At 37.3% G+C, this 22,976-nt stretch overlaps 2 protein-coding genes across 3 annotated transcripts in view; one reads left to right on the forward strand and one right to left on the reverse strand.

Annotated features, from left to right (window-relative positions):
• Positions 1-13,941, forward strand: part of LOC111567307 (uncharacterized) — a 28,965-nt gene extending 15,024 nt beyond the window's left edge. Inside the window, exons 3-5 of one of the 2 annotated variants that reach the window (XM_023268321.3) lie at positions 1,936-2,036; positions 6,583-6,693; positions 8,466-13,941. The gene's annotated coding sequence lies outside the window, so the exon portion shown is untranslated. The remainder of the gene's footprint in view (positions 1-1,935; positions 2,037-6,582; positions 6,694-8,465) is intronic. The other variant, XM_035947174.2, reaches the window with a different exon arrangement.
• Positions 1,822-22,731, reverse strand: mydgf (myeloid-derived growth factor). The gene is made up of 6 exons (XM_023268334.3): positions 22,509-22,731; positions 18,715-18,765; positions 18,583-18,644; positions 17,725-17,806; positions 8,120-8,192; positions 1,822-3,712 (listed from the first exon to the last, which is right to left on the reverse strand). Exons 1-6 carry the CDS (start codon positions 22,665-22,667, stop codon positions 3,633-3,635), a joined length of 507 nt encoding a protein of 168 aa, XP_023124102.1. The 5' UTR covers positions 22,668-22,731; the 3' UTR covers positions 1,822-3,632.
• Positions 22,732-22,976: the final 245 nt, after the last annotated feature.

Genomic DNA, 22,976 nt, shown 5'->3' on the forward strand with positions numbered 1-22,976 from the left:
TACGAGACTCTGTGGGAGTTTCTGCTGCACGGCTTATCGAGATCTTGTTCAGCAGAGATTTTCTCTGCAATAAAACACACAATCACAACTATATTCTGCATTGAAACGCAGCTTAATGACGCAGCTGCACCGTGGTTCTCGTATTGAATTGGAGGACAATCTAGAATTTCCTCTTGGCTTATAATGAGATGAATAAATCCCTCCTGCAACCAAATCAGTTTTACATCCACCAGGTGTCACAATCTAAAGTAAAAAATAAATCTATTTTTAGCTCTTTTTTTCTATAATTAAGTTTGAGCATCAATATTATGGGATGTATCATGACATAGAAGATGAGCCAGGTATCAGAATACAGGTAATAACTAAAGGTTACTTTTTATTAGAAGATTAACAAAAAAATACTGTAAATATATCAAAAATTCTATTAAAAATGAAAAAATCTGTAATTTAACAAGATAAAATCCGATAAGTTCCCATAAAACACATTAAAAACTGAAATTGGAAAAAATATTTCAATTCAATTGTATTTATATTGTGCCAGTTCTCAATGTACGTCTTCTCAAGGCACTAAATTTAGAATGCTAAATACAGTTAAATGTATTTAGTCTTCATCTTAACCTCATAAGACCCAAATATAGAAAAAAAATTTGCAAAAAAAATCATATATATATATATATATATATATATATATATATATATATATATAAAAGAAATAATATTTTTAGAAATATAACTGAAGCTGTATTTCTGCATCAGTGGGTTTTACAGTTAAGTTAATCACAGAAGCGATTACTTTTTAAAATCTGAATCTTCACTCAGTAGGAATCAGGCTGTTTCCCACTGCAGGAACTCGTGGGCTGTTTTAGACCATTCCACAGCTTTGTGCATGTTTTAACTGCATGACCCATGAAGAACCGTGAAGAACCACGAAGAACCATAAAGAACCATGAAGAGCCATAAAGAACTATGAAGAACCGTGAAGAACCGTGGCCTTGAAGAACTCTTGTGCAATTCTTAATGGACCAGCAAAGAGCAAGTGTCACATTTTTTTCCTTCTTAAGGCACAAAACTGGAAATCAGAGTCTTGGCTTCGTGATAACACGTCTTAATTACAAGACTTGGTGGGAGTTTCTGCTGCACGGCTTGTCCAGATCTTGTTCAGCAGAGAATCACAACTATATTTTGCATTAAAAGGCGGCTTAATGATGCAGCTGCACCGTGGTTCTCATATCGAATTGGAGGACAATCTAGATTTTCCTCTTGGCTTAACATAAGATGAATAAATCCCTCCTGACTCTGTATCTTCATAAGCCCGCAAAGATCAGTGCTCTATACGTTCCCATATGTGCCTCTGGATTTACTAGATCCTCCCCGCAAAGCCTTTTCTCCCCCTAGAAAATTAAGAAGAAACAATGGAGGTTCTTTATCTCGCGGAAACATTTATCTGGGCACAATATATGTTAATTGACTACGCTTACAGAATACACGTAGAAGCAAATTCCTCACAATGCTCATTTTAGTAATTTCACGTGGAGTCGCGCAAGAGTTGGGTTTCTCCACTGCTTACAAAGTGGTTCAAATTGGAAGTACATTAACTGCAGTGCTGGAATGATGGTATTTTGCACAGATATGATGGGGGAATAAAAATGCTCTCCAGCGCCGTGGCCCGGCTCCAGCAGTGCTCAGAATATATAATGCCTCAACGCTGGCACTCAAATTTCTCCTCTCTTTTCATGTTTACCCTTTAACAAGGCTGTGGGAGGTTCAATCAGATCATGACTGACATAATAAGACACAAAAAAGCACAGGCTTATCTCCCAGAAGAGTGACAGCAGCACGGCTTTATTCAAACACATTTCATCATCAGAGTAGAAAAAGAGAGAACAAAAATCAGTAACATCGTGTTGTTGCGTTTTGTTTTCTATCCCGGTTCAGGATCTGGATGTGATTATTTCCACACTTGGCTGATGACAATGGGACAAAAGGAAGCATTTCCTCGATGCCAGAGGATCCAGACGGATGTGAGCAACCAAAAGGTACACAAAAAACAGAGAATCAAATAAGCAAAAATCCTCAAATCTGCAAAATCGATCCCTCAAAACTCGTCCTGTGTGGACTCTAAATCCTACCAAGTCTATTTGTCTTATTTTTAGACAAAATGTCTCATCACACTGGATTTAAGATAAATTCACTGAACAAGTGACATTTCAGCAGATGGAGGGACTTGTTTTAAGACACTGCATCTTAAATATCTTGTTAAGTCAAACAATCTTTAAATTATCTTGTTTTGAGTTGTATTTTACAAGAAAACTCAAAACAAGTTTAATACATCTCAAATTAGGAGGTTACATGAAAGCAAAAATCTATTTTTGAGTGAAAAATTACTATTTTTTAGCATGTCTGGCTTATTTTAAGACACCTAAGCTTGACAATCCTGGTAAAATATAGCTTAACCCTCCTGTTGTCCTCATTTACGGGCACCAAAAAATGTTGTTTCCTTGTCTGAAAAGAATACAAAAAATCTGCAAAAAAATTCCCCAAATTTCTGAAAATTTGCAAAACCTTCAGGAAGAAAATTCTAATAAGTCCTTAAAAGATTCCCTGAAAAGCTTTATTTTGAAAAAAATCCCCCAAATTTGGCAAGAAAATTCTTGTAAATATTTTCAAAAAATTTGCAAAAATCTTCCAAAAAAAATCCTAAAAATATCTAAAGTAATTCCATATATATCAGCAAAACTTCTAATATTTTCTTTAAGAACATTCACATAAAGATCAACCAAAATCCAGCGAAATTCGCTGGATTTTGGTTGATTTTTATGTGAATGTTCTTCAGAAACATTTTTAACATTTGCTTTTATCCACCAAAAAATATTAAAAAATGTCCCAAAAATGTTGAAAATGTGGACATCAGAAGTTTCACTGTGAAAATATATATATTTTTTAACACATTTTCACACTTGAACTAGAAAGGGTCAATCTGACCCACAGGACGACACGAGGGTTAACTTCACATTAAGAAGCTTTTATTTGCTCCATTACAGTCACAGCTTCTGGCCTAAAACAAGCACAAGACTCAATTTTCTGATTTTAGTGATCGAGGGGTTCAAACTTGTTTTTTTTCTTTACAGTTTTATGTGGAACAGATAAATAGAAAGACAGACCGAGGCGCTTCTTTGAGCTCGGAGCAGAATGAGGAAGATGTTCTTGTTTATGTGCATTCGGTGACGTTATTGAGGATTACTCACTTTCCTCCCAGGATTACACAAGATGGATAAATCCCCCACCTAGTCTAAATATGTTATCTATACCCAAGCAGCCCCCAGACACCAATCCTCCATACATTCACATTCACACGGCTTATCAGAGCACAATTATTCTCCGTAAACCTTACAGCCTCAGAAACTAACTATGGACGCACTTTGTCTCAGGGCAGAATCAGAACTAGGACAAAAATCTGGATTCTCTGTCTGTTTTATTCTTTCAGTCCGGGTACAATAAGAAAACAGCAGGTAATTAATGTACCGACGGATCATCGGTAGGATCCTACTTTTATTTTTCGGCCTCATCCTTCATCGACTCCATAGCCGCCCAACGAGGCGCTCTGATTGGTCAGAGCCGAGTCTTCCGCCCGCTTACAGCTCGTCGTGTCGCGTCCGTCCGATGCAGGTCAGTTTGGAGAGCTGAGCGCTGAACTTTCCGTCGTTTTGGGTCACTGGAGGTCAGAAAATAGAGCAATAAGAACCTGAAACCAGCCAGCAACACCTGACTGACTTAGCAGTTTAACCCTCCTGTTGTCCTCATTTACGAGCACTAAAAAACATTGCTTCCTTGTCTGAAAAAAAATCCAAAAATTCAGCAAAAAAATGCCCCAAATTTCTGAAAATTTCCAAAACCTTCAGGAAGAAAATTCCAATAATTCCTTATAAGTTTCCCTTAAAAGTTTTATTTTAAAAAACCCTCAAATTTTGCAAGAAAATTCTTGTAAATATTTTCAAAAAATGAGTAAAAATCTAACAAAAAAATCCTGAAAATATCTAAAGTGATTACATATAACCAAAATCCAACGAAATTCACTGGATTTTGGTTGATTTTTATGTGAATGTTCTTAAGAAACATTTTTAACATTTCTTTTTTTTCACCAAAAAATGTTCAAAAATTTAACCAAAATGTTGAAAATGTGGACATCAGAAGTTTCACGGTGAAAATATTTTTTTTCTCAATATTTTCAAACTAAAATGGGTCAATTTTGACCCGCAGGACGACATGAGGGTTAAAATCCGCAGGTGGAAACTTCATCAGCAGATCAGACCTGTAGATTGTGATGATCCACATAAAACTGCACTAATAGCCGCTGCATGTGGGACACTTGCGCCACCTGCAGGCAACAGGTGCTACGGAGTTTGTTTAAGCTGCTGTTTAGGGTTTTATGTTACCAAACCTGTAGTATATATAGTTTTGCTCAGTAGAGCTGTAGTTTTTGGGCTGAATAATGAACATTTTAGTGTTTATTTTGCTCAAAAATCTGTTTCCGTTCTTCATATTGCTTTGGAGGAAACAGGAAGTGGGAACTAACTGTTTAAAATCTGTTCAAAACAAAACAAAAATTCAACAATAGCAGTGTATGCTAATTATGTTGAGCTTAGCAGACAAAAAAAGCTGAATAATTAAAGGTTCCTCCCATCTAACCTCCTTAGAATCAGCTGATTCTTTATATGCAATGACTTTATTATATTTGATGAAGCCATGCGAAGTTTTACCTTCACACTATGAACATTTTCAGAGTTACATGCCCTTTAGGTCCATAAAGGTGGGTCAGAATTTTGCATTTTTTAATTTGTGTTGAGCTGAAACTCACATTTGAGTTCTGTTAAAAACTGCAACCAAATCAGTTTGACATTAACTGCAGGAGTCACAATCTAAAGGTGAAATCTGTCTCCGGAAATTTTTGAGAAATTTGAACCACAAAATCACAACAAAAAGACAAAATTTCCCCTCCCAAATGGAAAAAAAACCTTTATTACCATAAAAAGACACAAAGTCAACACAAAAATAACCAGAATTACCCTGTAAACGTCGCTGCAAAAAACGATGCAAAATCACCACAAAACGGCCGAAATTGACACAAGAAGGGTTAATTTTATTTCCACTCCAGATGTCACAATCTAAAGACTAAATCTCGTTTGTGTTCATTTTCCTACAACCAACTCTGAGCATCAGTATTATGGGATGTATCTTAGTTTCATGTCACAAAGAGACTAAAATGTCCCAAGGACATGTAAAACAATCAAAACGTTACACTAAACAAGAAAAATGAAGCACAAAACAAGAAAAACAAGACACAAAATGTCACTAAATAAGAAAACGAGGCACAAAACAGGAAAAGAGACGCAAAATGACAAAAACAACAAACAAATGACCACAATGAGAAAAAAAAACTGTCCCAAAGACACACAAAACAACACAAAACTGACACACACTGACAGAAGAGGGACAAAGATAAGCACAAAGCAACAAAACTAGACACAAAAAATGAAATCTAAATTCTGTTTTTGGTTTATTACCAACTTTGAGCATCAATATTATGGGATGTATCGTAGGCTGAACAGTAAAACTGCAGCAGTTTAATGACATAGAGTCCTAGAAACAATCATAGGTTTCCTGGATGTGTTTCTGTTTTCTGATAATTCACCAGAGAAAACTTTAAAAAGTGCATTCTGGGTAAACTTTAACAGTGATTGTGTGCCTCTTTGTGATAATTTTGTGCATTTTTTGTGGTCAATTTGTGTCTATCTGTGGTTGTTTTGTGCCTTTCTGACCAGTAGTACCACAGTGAATGCATATTCCTGACAGTGAAGCACGGAGGTGGAAGTATAATGATATGTGGCTGGAGAAAACTTTAAAAGTGCATTCTGGGTAAACTTTCAAAGCTCATCTCAGCATGTGTGATAGGTGGTTGGTCAGAACAAGTTCTAGACAATGATAGGATCATTTTTACCTACATTTGATACCAGGATCATCTTCTAGATAGAATTACTTCTGTGGCAAAACATTTTAAAAAAGTGAAGAACTTTGACCCACCCCGATGTACTTTATGGGACTGTAACTGAAAAACTTCATACTGTGAAGGTAAAACTTTGCATGGTTTCATTAAATATAATAAAGTTAGAAATCTGCTGTATCTGAAGGGCTCAGGTGGGAACTTTGTGCATATTTGGCTGGTTTTATACAGAACGAACCTGAGCATTGGGTGCATTCCAACATCAATACATCCAAACTATACAGTCTGCCAGAAACTGATTTATAATGTCCCACTGCATAGTATGTAACATGCAGTTTGCCAAGAATACCTGGACGTCCTACAAAAACTGGACGGATTATGCAGTTTGTAGCCAGCATGTTTTTCTGTCCCTTCTGACCCAAAAAACTCCAATCATTTCACACTAAGACCCAATAAAATGTGATCTCATGATGACGTAGTTTGTAACAGTTGTAAGCAAATGTATGCACCTGTTGTGTGTCATTTGCAGAACTTTGCCTGAAGGTGGAGACATTAATGTGTATTTTATGATTTCCTTCCTTTAGGTGGTGCGGTTTTGTTCAGAAGTCGGCTCAACTTGTTCCCCTCTGTGGAGAATCTGCAGTTAATTACTTCATGACCTGGAACCAAAATCTCCAGTATCGGTACCACTCAAGGTGACCAGTTGTTTTTGGTCTTTTTAACTAGCTGTATGTCTGTAGTTTGCATTTTGATATGACAGCTGCTGCAGACTCACAGCTTAATAAATGTTACCACTGGTTTAATGGACACAATGAAAGAGTCTGAGCCAAAAGTCCAATTCAACAGGATTATTCCTCGTTATGAAAAATAAGAAACGCCACACATCATCATCTGTGTTAATAACTTTACAACACGGAACAATACTACAACAAACTGGAGTCTGAGAAAGAGTTCGTTGCTATGGTAACAAGATTGTCTGTGACAAAAACAAGACACAAAATGACAAAGCAAGACACAAAACGACAAAAACAAGACACAAAACAACAAAAACAAGACACAAAACAACAAAAACGAGACACAAAATGACAAAAATGAAACACAAAATAACAAAACAAGACACAAAATGACAACACAAGACACAAAGCAGCATAAACAAGACACAAAATGGCAAAAACAAGACAGAAAATGACAAAGCAAGACACAAAAATGACCAAACCAAGACATAAAATTACAAAAGCAAGACACAAAACGACAAAAACGAGACACAAAACAACAAAAACGAGACACAAAACGAGACACAAAATAACAAAACAAGACTCAAATTGAGCTAAACAAATAAGCATGAAAAGAAAGTACATAAAAACAAGAAATGCATTCATCTGGGACTGATGTGTGTCTGTATATATATATATATATATATATATATATATATATATATATATATATATATATATATATATATATATATATATATATATATATATATATATATATATATATATATATATATATATATATATACCCTTTCTCAAACAGTTTTATTTGATTATTGACTTATATTAGATGTGATCTTTGCATACGGTGAGATTTAAATGAAACCTGAGGTGGTTCCAATATCTGGTCTGACCCATGGACTAAATCATGAACAATAAAAGCTTGTGAGCACGTTTCCTATCAGGTAATTGATGTGTTTTACATGCTCAAACCACTGTTCAGAAGTCTATCCCTAGAAATCACCGCTGCAAGTGTTTTTTTGTGGGGTTTTTTTTTGCAGAGACGGGATTATCCTTAAGTCTGTGATAGTTACTGGTTTTGGAGCCTGTAAGCTTCTTGTTCTGGGGCGTCTAATCTGCTGAAAACGGCGTTTACAGTAAATTGCCGGTTGGCATTACTTGTCAAATCCCGCTAATCACAGTCTGGAACCGGTGCCTCGGTGGGGATTTGTGCAAGAAAGTGAATAACAAGGAATAATGCTGCAGGGACGCACGGCAACCTGCTCGCAGCGAGAACATATGCTTCGGAGGGGAGTCGGTGGGGAGCGTGACGGGGCGACGAGGGGGAGATTGATGTGACAAGCTGAGGGTGTTGATTGAACACTCGGAAACACAATCAATTTCTTACCTGTTGATTCTCCGACGGTAAATTCCTCCGGTTTCAAAGGCACGTCAGTGTGGCCTGCTGCTGCCGTCTGCGACTGGATGCAACGGCGACGAGGATCATGGGGAGGAGGAGGAGGAGGGAAAAGGAACAATGAGAAAGAGAGAAAAATAAAACAGGATGAGAGGCGGCACACGAGACGACAGATTATTTTTTTTTCGTTACAACAGACGGGCCGGGTGAAGTGGGAGGATGTGACGGCAAGGTCAAGGAGATGCTGTGCGTGGGTGGCAGGTGTGTTTGTTTGCGAGGTTATTTCTGTCCCGTCATTTAGTGGAAGTTATTTTCTGGTTTTCTCTTCTGCTTGCAGGGCACGGAGCCAGAGCAGGAGGAGGAAACATGTGCTCTCGCTAATGACACGCCTTCAGGACCGTCCTTGCCGGGGGAAGGAGGCGTGTCAAGGTGTGCTTCACTTCACAGACGACCACATCAGACAAAAGCCACCGAGCTCCAACCGAGTCCGGGCAGTAACCTTCCGCCGAGGAAACTTCACGAGCAAAAGGCAGCAAAACAATAAAAAAATAAGTTTTCCATGCTACCACGTGACTGCGATGGTTTGTCAAAGTCGGTACACCAGCTGGGATGCAGCCCGAGCCTTCGTTAGAGCACAATGCAGCTAAAAATGAGCAGGTACATGTGGCGCACATTATGGGTCGCCATGGAAACATAAGTATTATTAGAGGGGGTAAAGCAACAGCGGGGTCCACGGTGCAGGTGGCAGCATGTTTTATTCAGCTCCAGTCGGGGCTGCGTGGTCAGGTTCTGTCTGCCAGGTGATTTTTATCAACAGTGCGGAGAATTCTGCATCATCAGGCTACAAAAATCCTGCAGGAGCTTAATTTGGAAACACTGCTGGTTGACGTTTGGTGGCAAAAACACAACATTATTTGTTCCTAATTTATTGATTTAAGCTTTTACAGCAGCTGACTTTTTCTAGACGGGGAAGAAATAATCACACTAAACCTGCAACTATTAAAGGTGGAGTATGCAATTGTAGTACAGCACAGCTTTTCTCTATTACTTTAAGTGCGCATTATTTAGAAAAATAGGGGAAAAAAACTACCACAACTATCCATGAACATCTGTTGTCGCACAGAAATGTGAAAAAAAAAACCCACAGTAGGAGCTGCACAATGTTTTACTGGGATGTGAGATCACTATTCCAGTCCATCCCCCGTCAATATAAGAGCTGTTTGCTGGCCTGAGGTCAATAAGCCTCATAGAAGTCTTTGCCACGGTGCTCCTTTACTAGCTAAAGCTCTCTGCTATTCAACACGAAGCTGCCTGCCTCCTCCCATCGCTACAGTAAACAGTAATTAGACTCCACCTGTTGACACAACCAGGTACTACAGCTAATCTATACTATTTGAAATGTCTATTATTGAGAGAAAAACTGGACACGACTAAACAAAAACTACCTAGGAACAGCACAACAGACATCTGTTGTCACAAAGAAATGTGAAAAAAGCCACGATGGAAGCTGCACAATGTTCTACTGGGCTGTAAGATCACTATTCCAGTCCATCCCTGGTCTATATAGGAGCTGTTACCTGGCCTGAGGTCAATATGCTTTTACTAGCTCCTTTACTAGCTAAACTCCCACAAAACTCTCTGCTAGTCAACACAAAACTGCTTGCCTCCTTCCGTCGCTAAAGTAAAAAGTAACTAGGATCCACCTGCTGGCACAACCAGGTACTACAGCTAATCTATACTACTTGAAGTATGTATTACCTAGGAAAATGGAAAAAAAAAAATACACAAAAACTGCCCAGGAACAGCAGGAGAAACATCTGTTGTCACACAGAAACATGAAAAAAAGCCACAATGGGAGCTGCACAATGTTTTAGCGGGTTATAAGATCACTATTCCAGTCGATCCCTGGTCTATATAGGAGCAGTTTGCTGGCCTGACATCAATACATCTCATTGAAGTCTTTATCATGGTACTACTTCAGTAGCTAAATGTCAACACGAAACTGCCTGCCTCCTCCTGTCGCTACAGTAAACAGTAATTAGGATCCCCCTGTTGGCACAACCAGGTACTACAGCTAATCTGTACTACTATTTACTACTATTATCTGGAAAAATGTGAGACAGCTGAACAAAAACTGCCCAGGAACAACATGAGGAACATCTGTTGTCACACAGAAATGTGAAAAAAAGCCACAATGGGAGCTGCACAATGTTTTCCTGGGATGTGACATCACTATTCCAGGTTATCCCTGGTCTATACAGGAGCTGTTAGCTGGCCTGTCGTCAATATGCCTCATAGAAGACTTTATCTCAGTGCTCCTTTACTAGCTAAACTCCCACAAAGCTCCCTGGTAGTCAACAAGAAGCTGTCTTCCTCCTCCCGTTGCTACAGTAAACAGTAATCAGGCTCCACCTGTTGGCACAACCAGATGCTACAGCTAATCTACACTACTTCAAGTGTGTATTGTCTAGGATAATGGGGAAAAAATGCACAAAAACTGCCCAGGAACAGCACGAGGAAAAACAACAAAGATCCCAAGGTGTTGACCCAAACTCCCGAGATCTCAACCCAACTGAGCATCCACTGGACAAACCAGAATGAACATCACCTATCAAGACACTAGAAGACCCTAAAGATCCACTGGGAACATCCAGGTGCTGGACACCACAGGTCCCATGTCCATGCCTCGACCAATCAGAGCTGTTTTGGCAGCAAGATGGGACCAACACAATGTTAGACAGCTGGTTTTAATGTTGTGGCTGGTTGGTGTTCTCACTCACTACTTTTTAAAAGTTTTAAATGGGTTTGTGCCGCAATATTTAGAAGAATTCTTGATTCCTTGCATCCCAACTAGAGCACTGAGTTCGACCAACCAGATACTCCTGGATGTTCAAGATCCAGGTTTAGAAAAACAGAGGCGATGAAGCTTTCACAGCAGCAACTTACAATTTCTGCAACAGTTTTCGTGTACAAACTGCTCGGACTCTAGAAACATTTAAGCTGAGAATTGGAAGCTCTATTGTCATTGTAACGAAATTACAAAATGATTTACTAAATGAAATGTGTTCAAAACTGTCACCCTTTTTTTCTAGATGATGACGAAATAATTAATCAACAGAAACTAAACCTGCAAACATTAAAGGTGGAGCATGCAATTCTATTACAACACAGTTTTTGGCGAATTCTGCAACTCTTTTGCTAGCTGTCCATTCTGTGTGTGGGCTAAAATAAATCTGGTGTTTGTACAGTCCTGGCTCTGTAAATGGGAAACAAACCCAGCTGCTTCATGCGATCCACACAATTTTACTCAAGTTTGTCCTGTGCACAAGAATTAACGTGGGGAATGGAAGCAGTTGGTGCAAGATGGATTGTAAATCTGGCACATGCTAACGAGTTAAAGCCCTTTTCAGACATGAGATGTGTAACAATGCGGCTTCATTAATCTGTTAAAGTGACGGCATTCTGTCATTCAGACGTAAGGTCACTTTAATGTCCCTGAGGGCTTCATTCAGACATGATAGTTGTCATTTACAAGACTAGACTGGATAGTAGTACAACTGATATATAAAACATAATAATGCACTCATGAACTCATGAGCAAAGGATTAAATGTAAACTAACAGCAGCTTATCAAAATGTCAGTCAAGTTTATTTATGATTTCCTGTAAATTCAGTGTAAATTCAGTCCATGTGTGGCAATAATCTACCTTCTACTTTACCGACAGTAAAATTAAAATTCTCCAACCTGAAGATGGCTGCTAATTAACCCTCGTGTCTTCCTGTGGGTCAAAATTGACCCGTTTCAAAGTTTGAAAACAAAAAATTTTCACAATGAAACTTCAGATGTCCACATTTTCAACATTTTGGGGAAATTTTTGAACATTTTTTGGTGGAAAGAAAGAAATGTTAAAAATGTTTCTTAACCCTCCTGTTGTCTTTATTTATGGGCACCAAAAAATACTGTTTCCTTGTCTGAAAAACATCCAAAATTTCAGGTGATTTTTTTTGTGAATGTTCTTAAGAAACATTTTTAACATTTCTTTTTTTAACCAAAAAATGTTCAAAGATTTCCTAAAAATGTTGAAAATGTGGACATCAGAAGTTTCACTGTGAAAACATTTTTTTCCCCGCATTTTCAAACTTTAAAACGGGTCAATTTTGACCCGCAGGACGACACGAGGGTTAGGAACACTGACAAAAAATTTTTAGATTTTTTTTGTGAATGTTCTTAAAGAAAATATTAGAAGTTTTACTGATATATATGTATTTATTTTAGATATTTTTAGGATTTTTTGGAAGATTTTTACTCCATCCATCCATCCATCCATTATCTATACACCGCTTAATCCTCACTAGGGTCATGGGGGGCTGGAGTCTATCCCAGCTGACTCAGGTGAAGGCAGGGGACACCCTAGACAGGTCACCAGTCTGTCACAGGGCTACATACAGAGACAAACAATCACTCTCACATTCACACCTACGGGCAATTTAGAATGATCAATTAACCTCAGCATATTTTTTGGACTGTGGGAGGAAGCCGGAGTACCCGGAGAAAACCCACGCATGCACAGGGAGAACATGCAAACTCCATGCAGAAAGATCCCGGGAAAGCCGGGACGCGAACCAGGGATCTTCTAGCTGCAAGGCGAAAGTGCTAACCACTACACCACTGTGCAGCCCAGATTTTTACTCATTTTTTGAAAATATTTACAAGAATTTTCTTGCCAAATTTGGGGGATTTTTTTTCTAAAATAAAACTTTCAAGGGAAACTTTTAAGGAATTATTGGAATTTTCTTCCTGAAGGTTTTGCAAATTTTCAGAAATTTGGAGAATTTTTTGCTGAATTTTTGGATTTTTTTCAGACAAGGAAACAATATTTTTTGGTGCCCATAAATGAAGACAACAGGAGGGTTAAGTAATGATTTACCTGAAGCTGATAAACTGTAAGAAAAGTCTTCTGTATGACCTTACATTGGATAAATCCTCCTGTTGGGGATATTTTATAATTATTGCTAGTTAATGAAGTTACTGCTGTTGTGTGTAATGATCACATGGAACCTGCAGGTATTTAATAAACTCAGAGGAAATATTCCTAAACAGCTGGAAGCGACAAACTAAACTTCAGCTCCTGTTGACATCTACTGAAAAAAATAACATTGAGTGTCATTAATCTACACAGAAAGTTGGATTATTATGGACATTTCAGTTTGTGATGGATGTCAAATTGGAGAACAAATGAGCTGTGGTTTTGGCAGCAAACTGTCTTTTGCTGTCTGTGATGGTTTTGGTCCAACATTGGTGCTGAAATGTGAAAAACATCTTCCCTAACTCACTTTAAGTACCATCAAATATCATCACTCGTGCCTGTCTATCCTCCTAATGTGACTGAGTGCAGTTCAGGGTTGGAGTGAAATGTTACTCGGTCCAACCTGGCAAGCTTTCAGTCACAGTTTACAGAAAATTGAGCAGGATGTTCATTCAGACATGAAGCCGACGTGTTGAGATGCTGTCAGATTAACATAAAGGAGTGCAGGTCTGAAAGGGGCTTTCATATGCAAACTAACTGAATATCAACTTTCTCCAGTAGCATGCTTCATCTTTCTTCACTAAAGGCTTCTACTAAGTAGCACTGCAAGAAACACTTGCTGAATTTCTGTCTTTTTCATGATTGTAAAATGAATATCTTTAGGTTTTGGACAATTAATCAGCCAAAATATGAAAATCTAAGAAGTGCACTTGGGCTTGAGGAGGTGGAAATGTTTGTAATTTTCAGACTACTTACTAAGATTTAATAAAGCATTTCTTAAACACATGCATATTCAGGATTTTAACAAATAGTGTCACTAACACAATGTGCCACAGAAGAAAACAATGTTTTTTGTCTTGCTGTGGTATAGAGAAAAACATAAGATACTGCATTATAAAAAAGTCGGCCTTATAATTTACCCGAGTTTGACAAATTTGTTGCTGTGCTGCTGGTGCATAAGTAGAGGGTTTATTATTTGCAGGCTATGCTAAAACATTCATCAACATTATTTTCTCTTGATTTTCTGCCATTTGTGCAAAAATATTAAAATTACTTGGGGCTCAGGAATGAGAAGCTGTAATCTGAACACTGACAGGGTGAGGAAACACCAAGCAGGAACTACAGTTTGTCTTTAAGTTCTGTGAGGACGTCGATGGATGTGACTTCTGGCTGAAGTCTTGAGTGTAAACCTTTTCAAAATCCATAAGGGACTCTTCGCATATCTATTTCATTAGCAAGTTGCATCGGAAAGGGATGAGCACTTCCAAAAGGATTCCCGTGCACTGTCTAAAAACCTGATTTTTGCAAGTTAGACATTGCATGGGGTTAAAGTGAAGAGGGTTTTGAAAATGGTTCCAAAAAGACTCCGGCATGAAGTTTAACTTGCAGAAATCGGGCTAGACAGTATGCAGGAGTCTTTTGAGAACCATTCAAAACACCCTACAGGAAATAACAACAACAGCAACCTCCAAGAAGAAACTTACATGCTGACAAATCTACTTTAATGACAGTCCTTGCCTCTTTGCTTAGAAATGTTCAACCAAAACAACTCCCCAGACACAGTTCTGAAGGGGCACCGTCGCTACATCCTGGGCTTCGCACCACTCAAGATGTTTGCAAAGAAATACATACACACTAGAGATTTTTTTACCCTCCTGTAGCAACAATGATTATTAGGTGCAGTCAGACCATTCTCCAGAAATATGGGGAATGGTATGACTGTTGCAGACCAAGCAAAACCCTCAGTGGCTACTAGGGATGTCCTGAGCCCAATCCTAAGACATCAGAGCTGTGATCAGTGTCAACACAAACCCACATCTGATTCTTTTAATACATCTGTTAACATGCAAAAATCAGCCTCAACGATAGATGTAAAATGTTTAATTAGGATGTTAGATCACCGTTCCAGGCAATCCCCGGTCAATATAGGTGCTGTTAGCTGGCCTGAGGTCAATACGCCTCATAGAAGTCTTTATCACGGTGCTCCTTTATTAGCTAAACATCAACATGCTCTCTGCTAGTCAACACAAAACTGCCCACATCCTCTCGTCACTACAGTAATTAGACTCCACCTATTGGCACAACCAGGTGCTACAGCTAATCTATACTACTTGAAATGTGTATTATCTAGAAAAATGAAAACAGAAACTTTTAAAAAACTGCCCACAAACCGCTGTCATCACACAGAAACATGAAAGAAGTCACAATGGTGGACATACAATGTTGTACTGGGATGTAAGATCACTATTCCAGTCGATCCCTGATCAATATAGGAGCTGTTAGCTGGTCTGAGGTCAACACGCCTCATAGAAGTCTTTGTCATGGTGCTCTTTTACCAGCTAAACTCCCACTAAGTTCCCTGCTAGTCACAACAGTAAACAGTAATTAGACTCCACCTGTTGGCACAACCAGGTACAACAGCTAATCTATACTACTTGAAGTGTGCATTATCATAGAAAATAGGGGAAAAAATAAGCAAAAATTGCCCAGGAACAGCACGAGGAACATCTGTTGTCACACAGAAACGTGGAAAAAAAGCCACATTGGGAGCTGCACAATGTTTTACTAGGCTGTAAGATCACTATTCCAGGCTATCCAAGGTCAATATAGGAGATGTTTTCTGGCCTGAGGTCAATTTCCCTCATAGAAGTCTTTATCATGGTGCTACTTTACTAGCTAAACTCTCACAAAGTTCTCTGCCAGTCAACATGAAGCTGCCTGCCTCCTCAGGTCGCTACATTAAACAGTAATTAGGCTCCCCTTGTTGGCACAACCAGGTACTACAGCTAATCTATACTATATGAAGTGTCTATTATCTAGAAAAACAGGAAACAACAAAACAAAAACTGCCCAGGAAGAACACAAGAAATATCTGTTGTCACAAACGTCAAAAAAGCCACAATTGGAGCTGGTGCCGGACACCACAGGTCCCATGTCCATGCTTCGACCAATCAGAGCTGTTTTGGCAGCAAGACAGGGACCAACACAATGTTAGACAGCTGGTTTTAGCATTTTTTTTTTAAAGGTTTTAAATAGGTTTGTTCTGCAATATGTAGAATTATTGTATGTTCACACCCTCATTAGAGCACTGAGGTCAACCAGAGAACTTCTGGATGTTCAAGATCCAGGTTTAAAAACAGGTGACGGAGCTTTCACAGCGACAACTTAAAGTCTCTGGAAAAGTTTCCATGTACGAACTGCTCAGACTCTAGAAACGTTTAAATCGCGGCTGAGAATTGGAAGTTTTATTGTCATTACAACGAAATTCCAAAAGCATATAAAGTGAAACACGTTCAAGAGTCTATAGAAAAACATTCTCAACAAGGAGATTAATATAAGTAGAAGTTAAAGTGCAAAATGTGATAAGATAAACACCCACCTGTTTGATTTTAATGGAGCTCGACACCAACCTTCATCCTTCATTGTGTATCTTTTATTCTTATGATTTTATTGTCTTTTTATTCAGGTTTCTCTTTTAGTCTTTGTGTTTTATGGCTTTCTATTTTAATTATACAGCACTTTAGATCAACTCCTGTTGTTCTTAAATGTGCTTAACAAATACATTTTGATTTTGACAGCAAACCTTGAGAGGTTTTGTGATTTTGCTGCACCGACGGTATTAACCCTCGTGTCGTCCTGCGGGTCAAAACTGACCCGTTTCAAAGTTTGAAAATGTGGGAAAAAAATATATTTCACAGTGAAACTTCTGATGTCCACATTTTCAACATTTTTGGGAAATCTTTGAACATTTTTGGGTGGAAAAAAAGAAATATTAAAAATGTTTCTTAAGAACATTCACATAAAAATCAATCAAAATCCAGCAAATTTCGCTGGATTTTGGTTGATTTTTATGTGAATGTTCTTCAAGAAAATATTAGAAGTTTTACGGATATATATGGAATCACTTTAGATATTTTTAGGATTTTTTGGAAGATTTTTACTCATTTTTTGAAAATATTTACAAAAATTTTCTTGCCAAATTTGGGGAATTTTTAAAAAAAAATAATACTTTTAAGGGAAATTTTTATGGAATTATTGTAATTTTCTTCCTGAAGCTTTTGCAAATTTTCAGAAATTTGGGGAATTTTTTTGCAGAATTTTTAGATTTCTTTCAGACGAGGAAACAATATTTTTCGGTGCCCATAAATGAGGACAACAGGAGGGTTAAAACTACAACAAATTATAACACCGAGCTCTTGGACCCTCTCTTCTTCTGATCTACTTACTGGGATACTTTAATAAAAATAGACCTGCACTGAAATCTGGAGTTTTAAGTTTGAGTCATTTCTCCAATTAGAAGGAGAATCCAAGAAATAATGTAAAAAGTCTGTTTCGATCGGGCCGCGTTGAATGAGGTTACCTTAAATCCTGTATCGGATGGCTTCGTGCCATTTATTGATTTTATTATATTAAACTCAGCAGTAGAGGGAAAAAATGCATCAATTATTCTGACTTAGTATTCAGGAGAACCGGCCATCTCCGAGGACCGAGATCAGCTGACGATTTGGAGACAGATTCATGCAAACACTGCAGCTAAAAGCTACAGTAATGGACTTCCTTGGTACTTACGTATGCGTTGGCGTATTCAATTTTGGTTCCCTTCAGTTCGGCTTTGAACTGAGTGAAGAACAGGTATGATTTCCCCTGAGGCCTGCAGCAAATCAAAGACAAACATTCGTTATCAACGACTCTTTGATTGTTGAGTTGCACATTAGTTTAAAACATGACGTCAGAAAGTCCTGTTTTTTCCATTTGTCTATTCTGTCGCCATTAACTACGATCAATAATCAATGAGGTGATTCCGTAAAGACACACATGGAACATAGTGATGACGCACAACTACACACAGATCTGTGTTTGTCTGTGTGCATTTCTGTCTATGTATACGTGTGTGTGTGTGTGTACATCTATATGTGTGTGTGTGTGTATGTCTATATGTGTACGTCTATATATGTGTGTACGTCTATATATGCGTGTGTATGTCTGTGTGTGTGTGTACATCTATATGTGTGTGTATGTCTGTGTGTGTGTGTACATCTATATGTGTGTGTGTGTGTGTATGTCTATATGTGTACGTCTATATATGTGTGTACGTCTATATGTGTGTGTGTACGTCTATATATGCGTGTGTATGTCTGTGTGTGTGTGTACGTCTATATGTGTATGTCTATATGTGTGTTTGTGTACGTCTATATATGTGTGTGTGTGTACGTCTATATATGTGTGTGTGTGTACGTCTATATGTGTGTGTGTACGTCTATATATGCGTGTGTATGTCTGTGTGTGTGTGTGTACGTCTATATGTGTATGTCTATATGTGCGTGTGTACATCTATATGTGTGTGTGTGTACGTCTATATATGTGTGTGTGTATGTACGTCTATATATGTGTGTGTGTGTGTGTATGTGTGTGTGTGTGTGTGTGTACCTCCACACTGAGCAGGAGAACAGTCTGTCGTCATCACTCAGTCCGACACTCATCAGCCATTGCTGCAGAAACAGATAATTAGTGACATTAAAGCTGCAGCGTTTCCACCAGCAGTCTGACAGTTGAACTCACCTCGTTGGTTCCCCCTTGTGAGGCGTAAGTGAACGTACATCCATATTCCCCCTGCAGAGACACAGTCACAGCACAATAATGCTTTTATCTTTGCTCTGTGAGTGACTTTGACATGTTTATAATTAACAGATTCTATTCATCTACTAATTATTTCTGTCAAACATTCAGATAAACTGTCAGCTACAGCCTCAGTGTTAGCAGTCAGCGGTAATTTCAGTGTTTAAAACCACTTTTTAATTTAATTTAAAGAATATATTTTTAATTTAAAGAATGAGTTATTAACTTCACATATGAATCTTTTACTCGTCTTTACGGCATAACTGTGAAACTTTGAACATCATTGTGATTATTTTAGATGGAAGTTTTGCCATTTTGGGGATTTGGGCTGCATTGATAAATCATTAGTTTGTCATCTATTAAATTAATCACCAACTATTTAGACAATCAGCTATTCGGTTTGAGTAATATTTCAAGAAAAAAAAAAAGATTAAATTGTGATCGCAGCTTTTTAAATATGAATGTTTTCTGGTTTCTTTCTTCTTCTAAGACAGTTAATTGAGTTTTCTTGTGATGTTGACAAAAAAAGACATTTGTGATCAACATGTTTAATTATTTTTTGACATTTTCTGGATGAAACAATGAAATAATTAATCAAGAAAACAGGCAATTAACCCTCCTGTTGTCCTCATTTACAGGCACCAAAAAATATTGTTTCCTTGTCGGAAAAAAAACCAAAAATTCTGCAAAAAAATTCCCCAAATTTCTGAAAATTTGCAAAACCTTCAGGAAGAAAATTACAAGAATTCCTTACAATTTCCCTGAAAAGTTTTATTTTAAAAAAAAATCCCCCAAATTTGGCAAGAAAATTATTGTAAATATTTTCAAAAATGAGTAAAAATCTTCCAAAAAAAATCCTAAAAATATCTAAAGTGATTCCATATATATCAGTAAAACTTCTAATATTTTCTGGTAGAACATTCAGCAAAAAAAATCAACCAAAATCCAGCGAAATTCGATGGATTTTGGTTGATTTTTTTGTGAATGTTCTTAAGAAACATTTTTAACGTTTCTTTTTTCCACCAAAAAATGTTCAAAGATTTCCCAAAAATGTTGAAAATGTGGACATCAGAAGTTTCACTATGAAAATGTATTTTTTTCCACATTTTCAAACTTTAAAACGGGTCAATTTTGACGCGCAGGACAACACGAGCGTTAAATGAACAGTTAGCCGTAGTCCTAATTAGGATTCATATAAAGAAATCCCTAATTATCATCATCATCATTATCAGAATGGAACAACATTATTATTAGTGTCACTTGTAGTGACTATTTCCTGCTACGAGGATTCAAAACGTCCCAAGAATGTCGGCTGGCTGCTGAAAAAAAGTTACCAAACCTGTTTATTGGACTAGTTCGGTCAATAGACAGCAGTGTGCCAAAGTGCTTTCCACTAGAAACATAAGACTGATGTTACAAATTAATAAACAACTTTAATTATTGAAGTTAAAACCCCAAAACAATAGTAAAACATAAAATTCACCTGAATACAATGAATATTAAGGCTTAAAACCTGCAATATTAATAATTATGGAGATTATCTGACTAATTTAGAGCTAAAGTTCCCTGGATCCTCTATGAGCAAGCTTTGTTTTTATTTTTATATGTATTATTTTGTGACTAATGTGAATAATTAATCATCAATTAACGGACAAATTAACAGGTGCAGAAACTAATAGGTCTGTACCACAAATTTCTAATGCTTGAATCAGGGGTGTCAAACATGTGGCCCACGGGCCAAAAGCGGCCCTCCAGAGGGTCCAATCCGGCCCTCAAAGTGTAAAAATTCCAGAAAAGACATTAACTGCTGATTGTAAATTAGTAAAACTATAAATTTAAAATAATTTCTAGACCATGACAAGTTCTTTTGATCATAAAGTAAAATACTAGATTGTTCATTGTTCTTTTGTGTCTTATTTTGGTAATATTTTGTCTTGTTTTCTTGTTTTTTAGTCTGACTTTTGTCGTTTGTCTTGTGTTTTTGTTGTTTTGTTTCTCATCTTTGTTGTTTTGTGTTTCCTTTTTGTCTCGCTTGTGTTTTTTGGGTTTTTTTTGTCATTTTGTGTTTTGCTTTATTTGTTGTTTTGTGTCATTTTTTTTGTTTGGTGGTTTTTTTTGTCTCACTTGCGTACTTTGACTATTTTTGTTGTTTTGTTTCCTTTTTTTGTCATTTTTGTCTAGTTTGTGTCATTTTTGTCATTTTTTGTCTCGTTTTTGTTCACTTTTTTGTCGCTTTGTAAGTTTTTAATGAAATTTTTTGTCTCTGTGTTTTTTGTTTTGTGTCATTTGTCAAATTTTTTGTCATTTTATTTCTCGATTTTGTTGTTTTGTGCCTTATTTTTGTAATATTTCGTCTCGTTTTTGTTGTTTTTTGTCTTTTTTAGCTGTTTGTCTCATGTTTTTGTAGTTTTTTCTTTTTTGTCATTTTTGTCTTGTTTGTGTGATTTGTGTGATTTTTTTGCCTTTTTTGTCCTTTTTTCCCTTTTCTGTTTCATTTCGTGTCGTTTGCCTCATTTTGTTTCTCTATTATGCTGTGATTTTACTGCTCCAGCCCACTTCAGATCAAATTGGGCTGAATGTGGCCCCTGAACTAAAATGAGTTTGACACCTCTGATTTAAACGGTACAATCCGTGGCTCATATTTAGTATCACTGTTTGTTATTTGTTATTTTATATCAGTTTCTCTACTGAGGGTTCATTTTAAGTACAAATGGGAAAATTCATTAACACAAAATAAGCCTCATACGATGTTAAATTTGACCATGAAGACATCATTAAAGCAACTTGTAAGATTGCACATATAATGGCAACACATAGACCCCTGTGAACACCAGTTTTTATGGTCCTACATCATCATTTTGTCAAAATTTAAAAAAAAAAAAAAAAAAACAGGAAATTTTCTTCTCATATTTGCCACACATCAAATTCTACTAATCTTAGAGGCCTCAAAAGTTGGTGAAATGTAAACCAAAGTCTGTATTTTTTAGAAGGAAGTATGGATACATCTATATATATTCATTTACAGGAAGTTTCTGGGGGCCCGGTACCATTGTAATTTGAAAATGCTGCACTTTTTTTTTTTTTCCATTTTTAAGAGCTAGTAATTTTAAATTTGGTCCTTGCTGGAACAATTCAATCAATTAGATCTGCTGAAAATAACTGTTTGTGTCCCCAGTAAGTTTCATGGATGTGGGAGTTCAATTTGTGGAGATACTGAATGCTAAATATGGTTTTACAGGTAAAGTGTTAACCTTGGTGTAAAAATAAATACGAAATTCTTAAAATTCAACAAAAATATCCTATAAAAGTTAAGTTCCTGGTGCCATTTATTAATATCTAACTAAATCTGAGATGGCAGAGCAACATTTTTTGCTAAATAATGTTTGAATTGACCCAGATTTCAGTTTAAAATTCGTATCTTAACACACAGACAGGAGTTCAAGCTTTAAAAGTCTCCTCCAATTAGAAGAGCCATTGTGGCGCTCAGCTGCGACGTGTCACCCCCTCACAGGCTGCGACGTCATCACACTGCAACTACAGCTGACAGGCGGGATTTGTAGTTTTTCACTCAAATGGCTCAAAACACCTAATTTTACAGGCTTAAATGAAACATACACACCGGTAGCATTTGGAATATGTTAGATTGAGTTCGTATTCTGTTATTTACTGGCTGAACAACAACAATAGAGCTAATTACAGAGGCTTACTGGGTGAATTCGCCTGCTACAGCTACTTACAATCCTCTCAGTGAAAGTGTGCACCACTCCTCCCGGTTTAACGTTGAACTCCACCGTTTTCGTCCGTTCAGGAGAAGCATGAGCCGGGACTGACGCCGAAATCAGCACCGACAAGAGCAAAAAAGTCAAATTAATCACAGAGAAGTTACTGTTAGCCATCTCTTCCTCCTGTGATGTGCTGCTGGGGTTCTGTTTCTTCTTCTGCTGCTGCTGCTGCTGCTGAGATTTGCGGCGGAGACGTGTTGCTGCCCCCACAGGCCATTGTTAGAATTACATTATTATTAGTAGTAGTAGTAGTAGCAGTATTCTTATTATCATTAGTAGTATTAGTATTAGTATATGCTACTTCAGTGGAATAAACGTTTTAAATCATAATTATTTGAAACTTAAAGTATCATTTTGGGAGAAATAAACTGTTAAAACTATGAGGATTTGAACATAAAATGGTATTTTGGATGAAATAAACCT

Source organism: Amphiprion ocellaris, chromosome 2 (genome assembly GCF_022539595.1).
Source record: "Amphiprion ocellaris isolate individual 3 ecotype Okinawa chromosome 2, ASM2253959v1, whole genome shotgun sequence".
Classification (NCBI taxonomy): Eukaryota; Metazoa; Chordata; class Actinopteri; family Pomacentridae; genus Amphiprion; species Amphiprion ocellaris.

What these genes read in the sequence shown, in the direction of transcription:
- mydgf (XM_023268334.3), bottom strand. Translation starts at nt 22,667, where the DNA reads ATGGCTAACAGTAACTTCTCTGTGATTAATTTGACTTTTTTGCTCTTG. An exon ending in ACACTTTCACTGAGAGGATT is followed by an intron (nt 18,766 to 22,508) that starts GTAAGTAGCTGT and finishes GTGTCTCTGCAG; the next exon opens with GGGGAATATGGATGTACGTT. An exon ending in CACAAGGGGGAACCAACGAG is followed by an intron (nt 18,645 to 18,714) that starts GTGAGTTCAACT and finishes CTGTTTCTGCAG; the next exon opens with CAATGGCTGATGAGTGTCGG.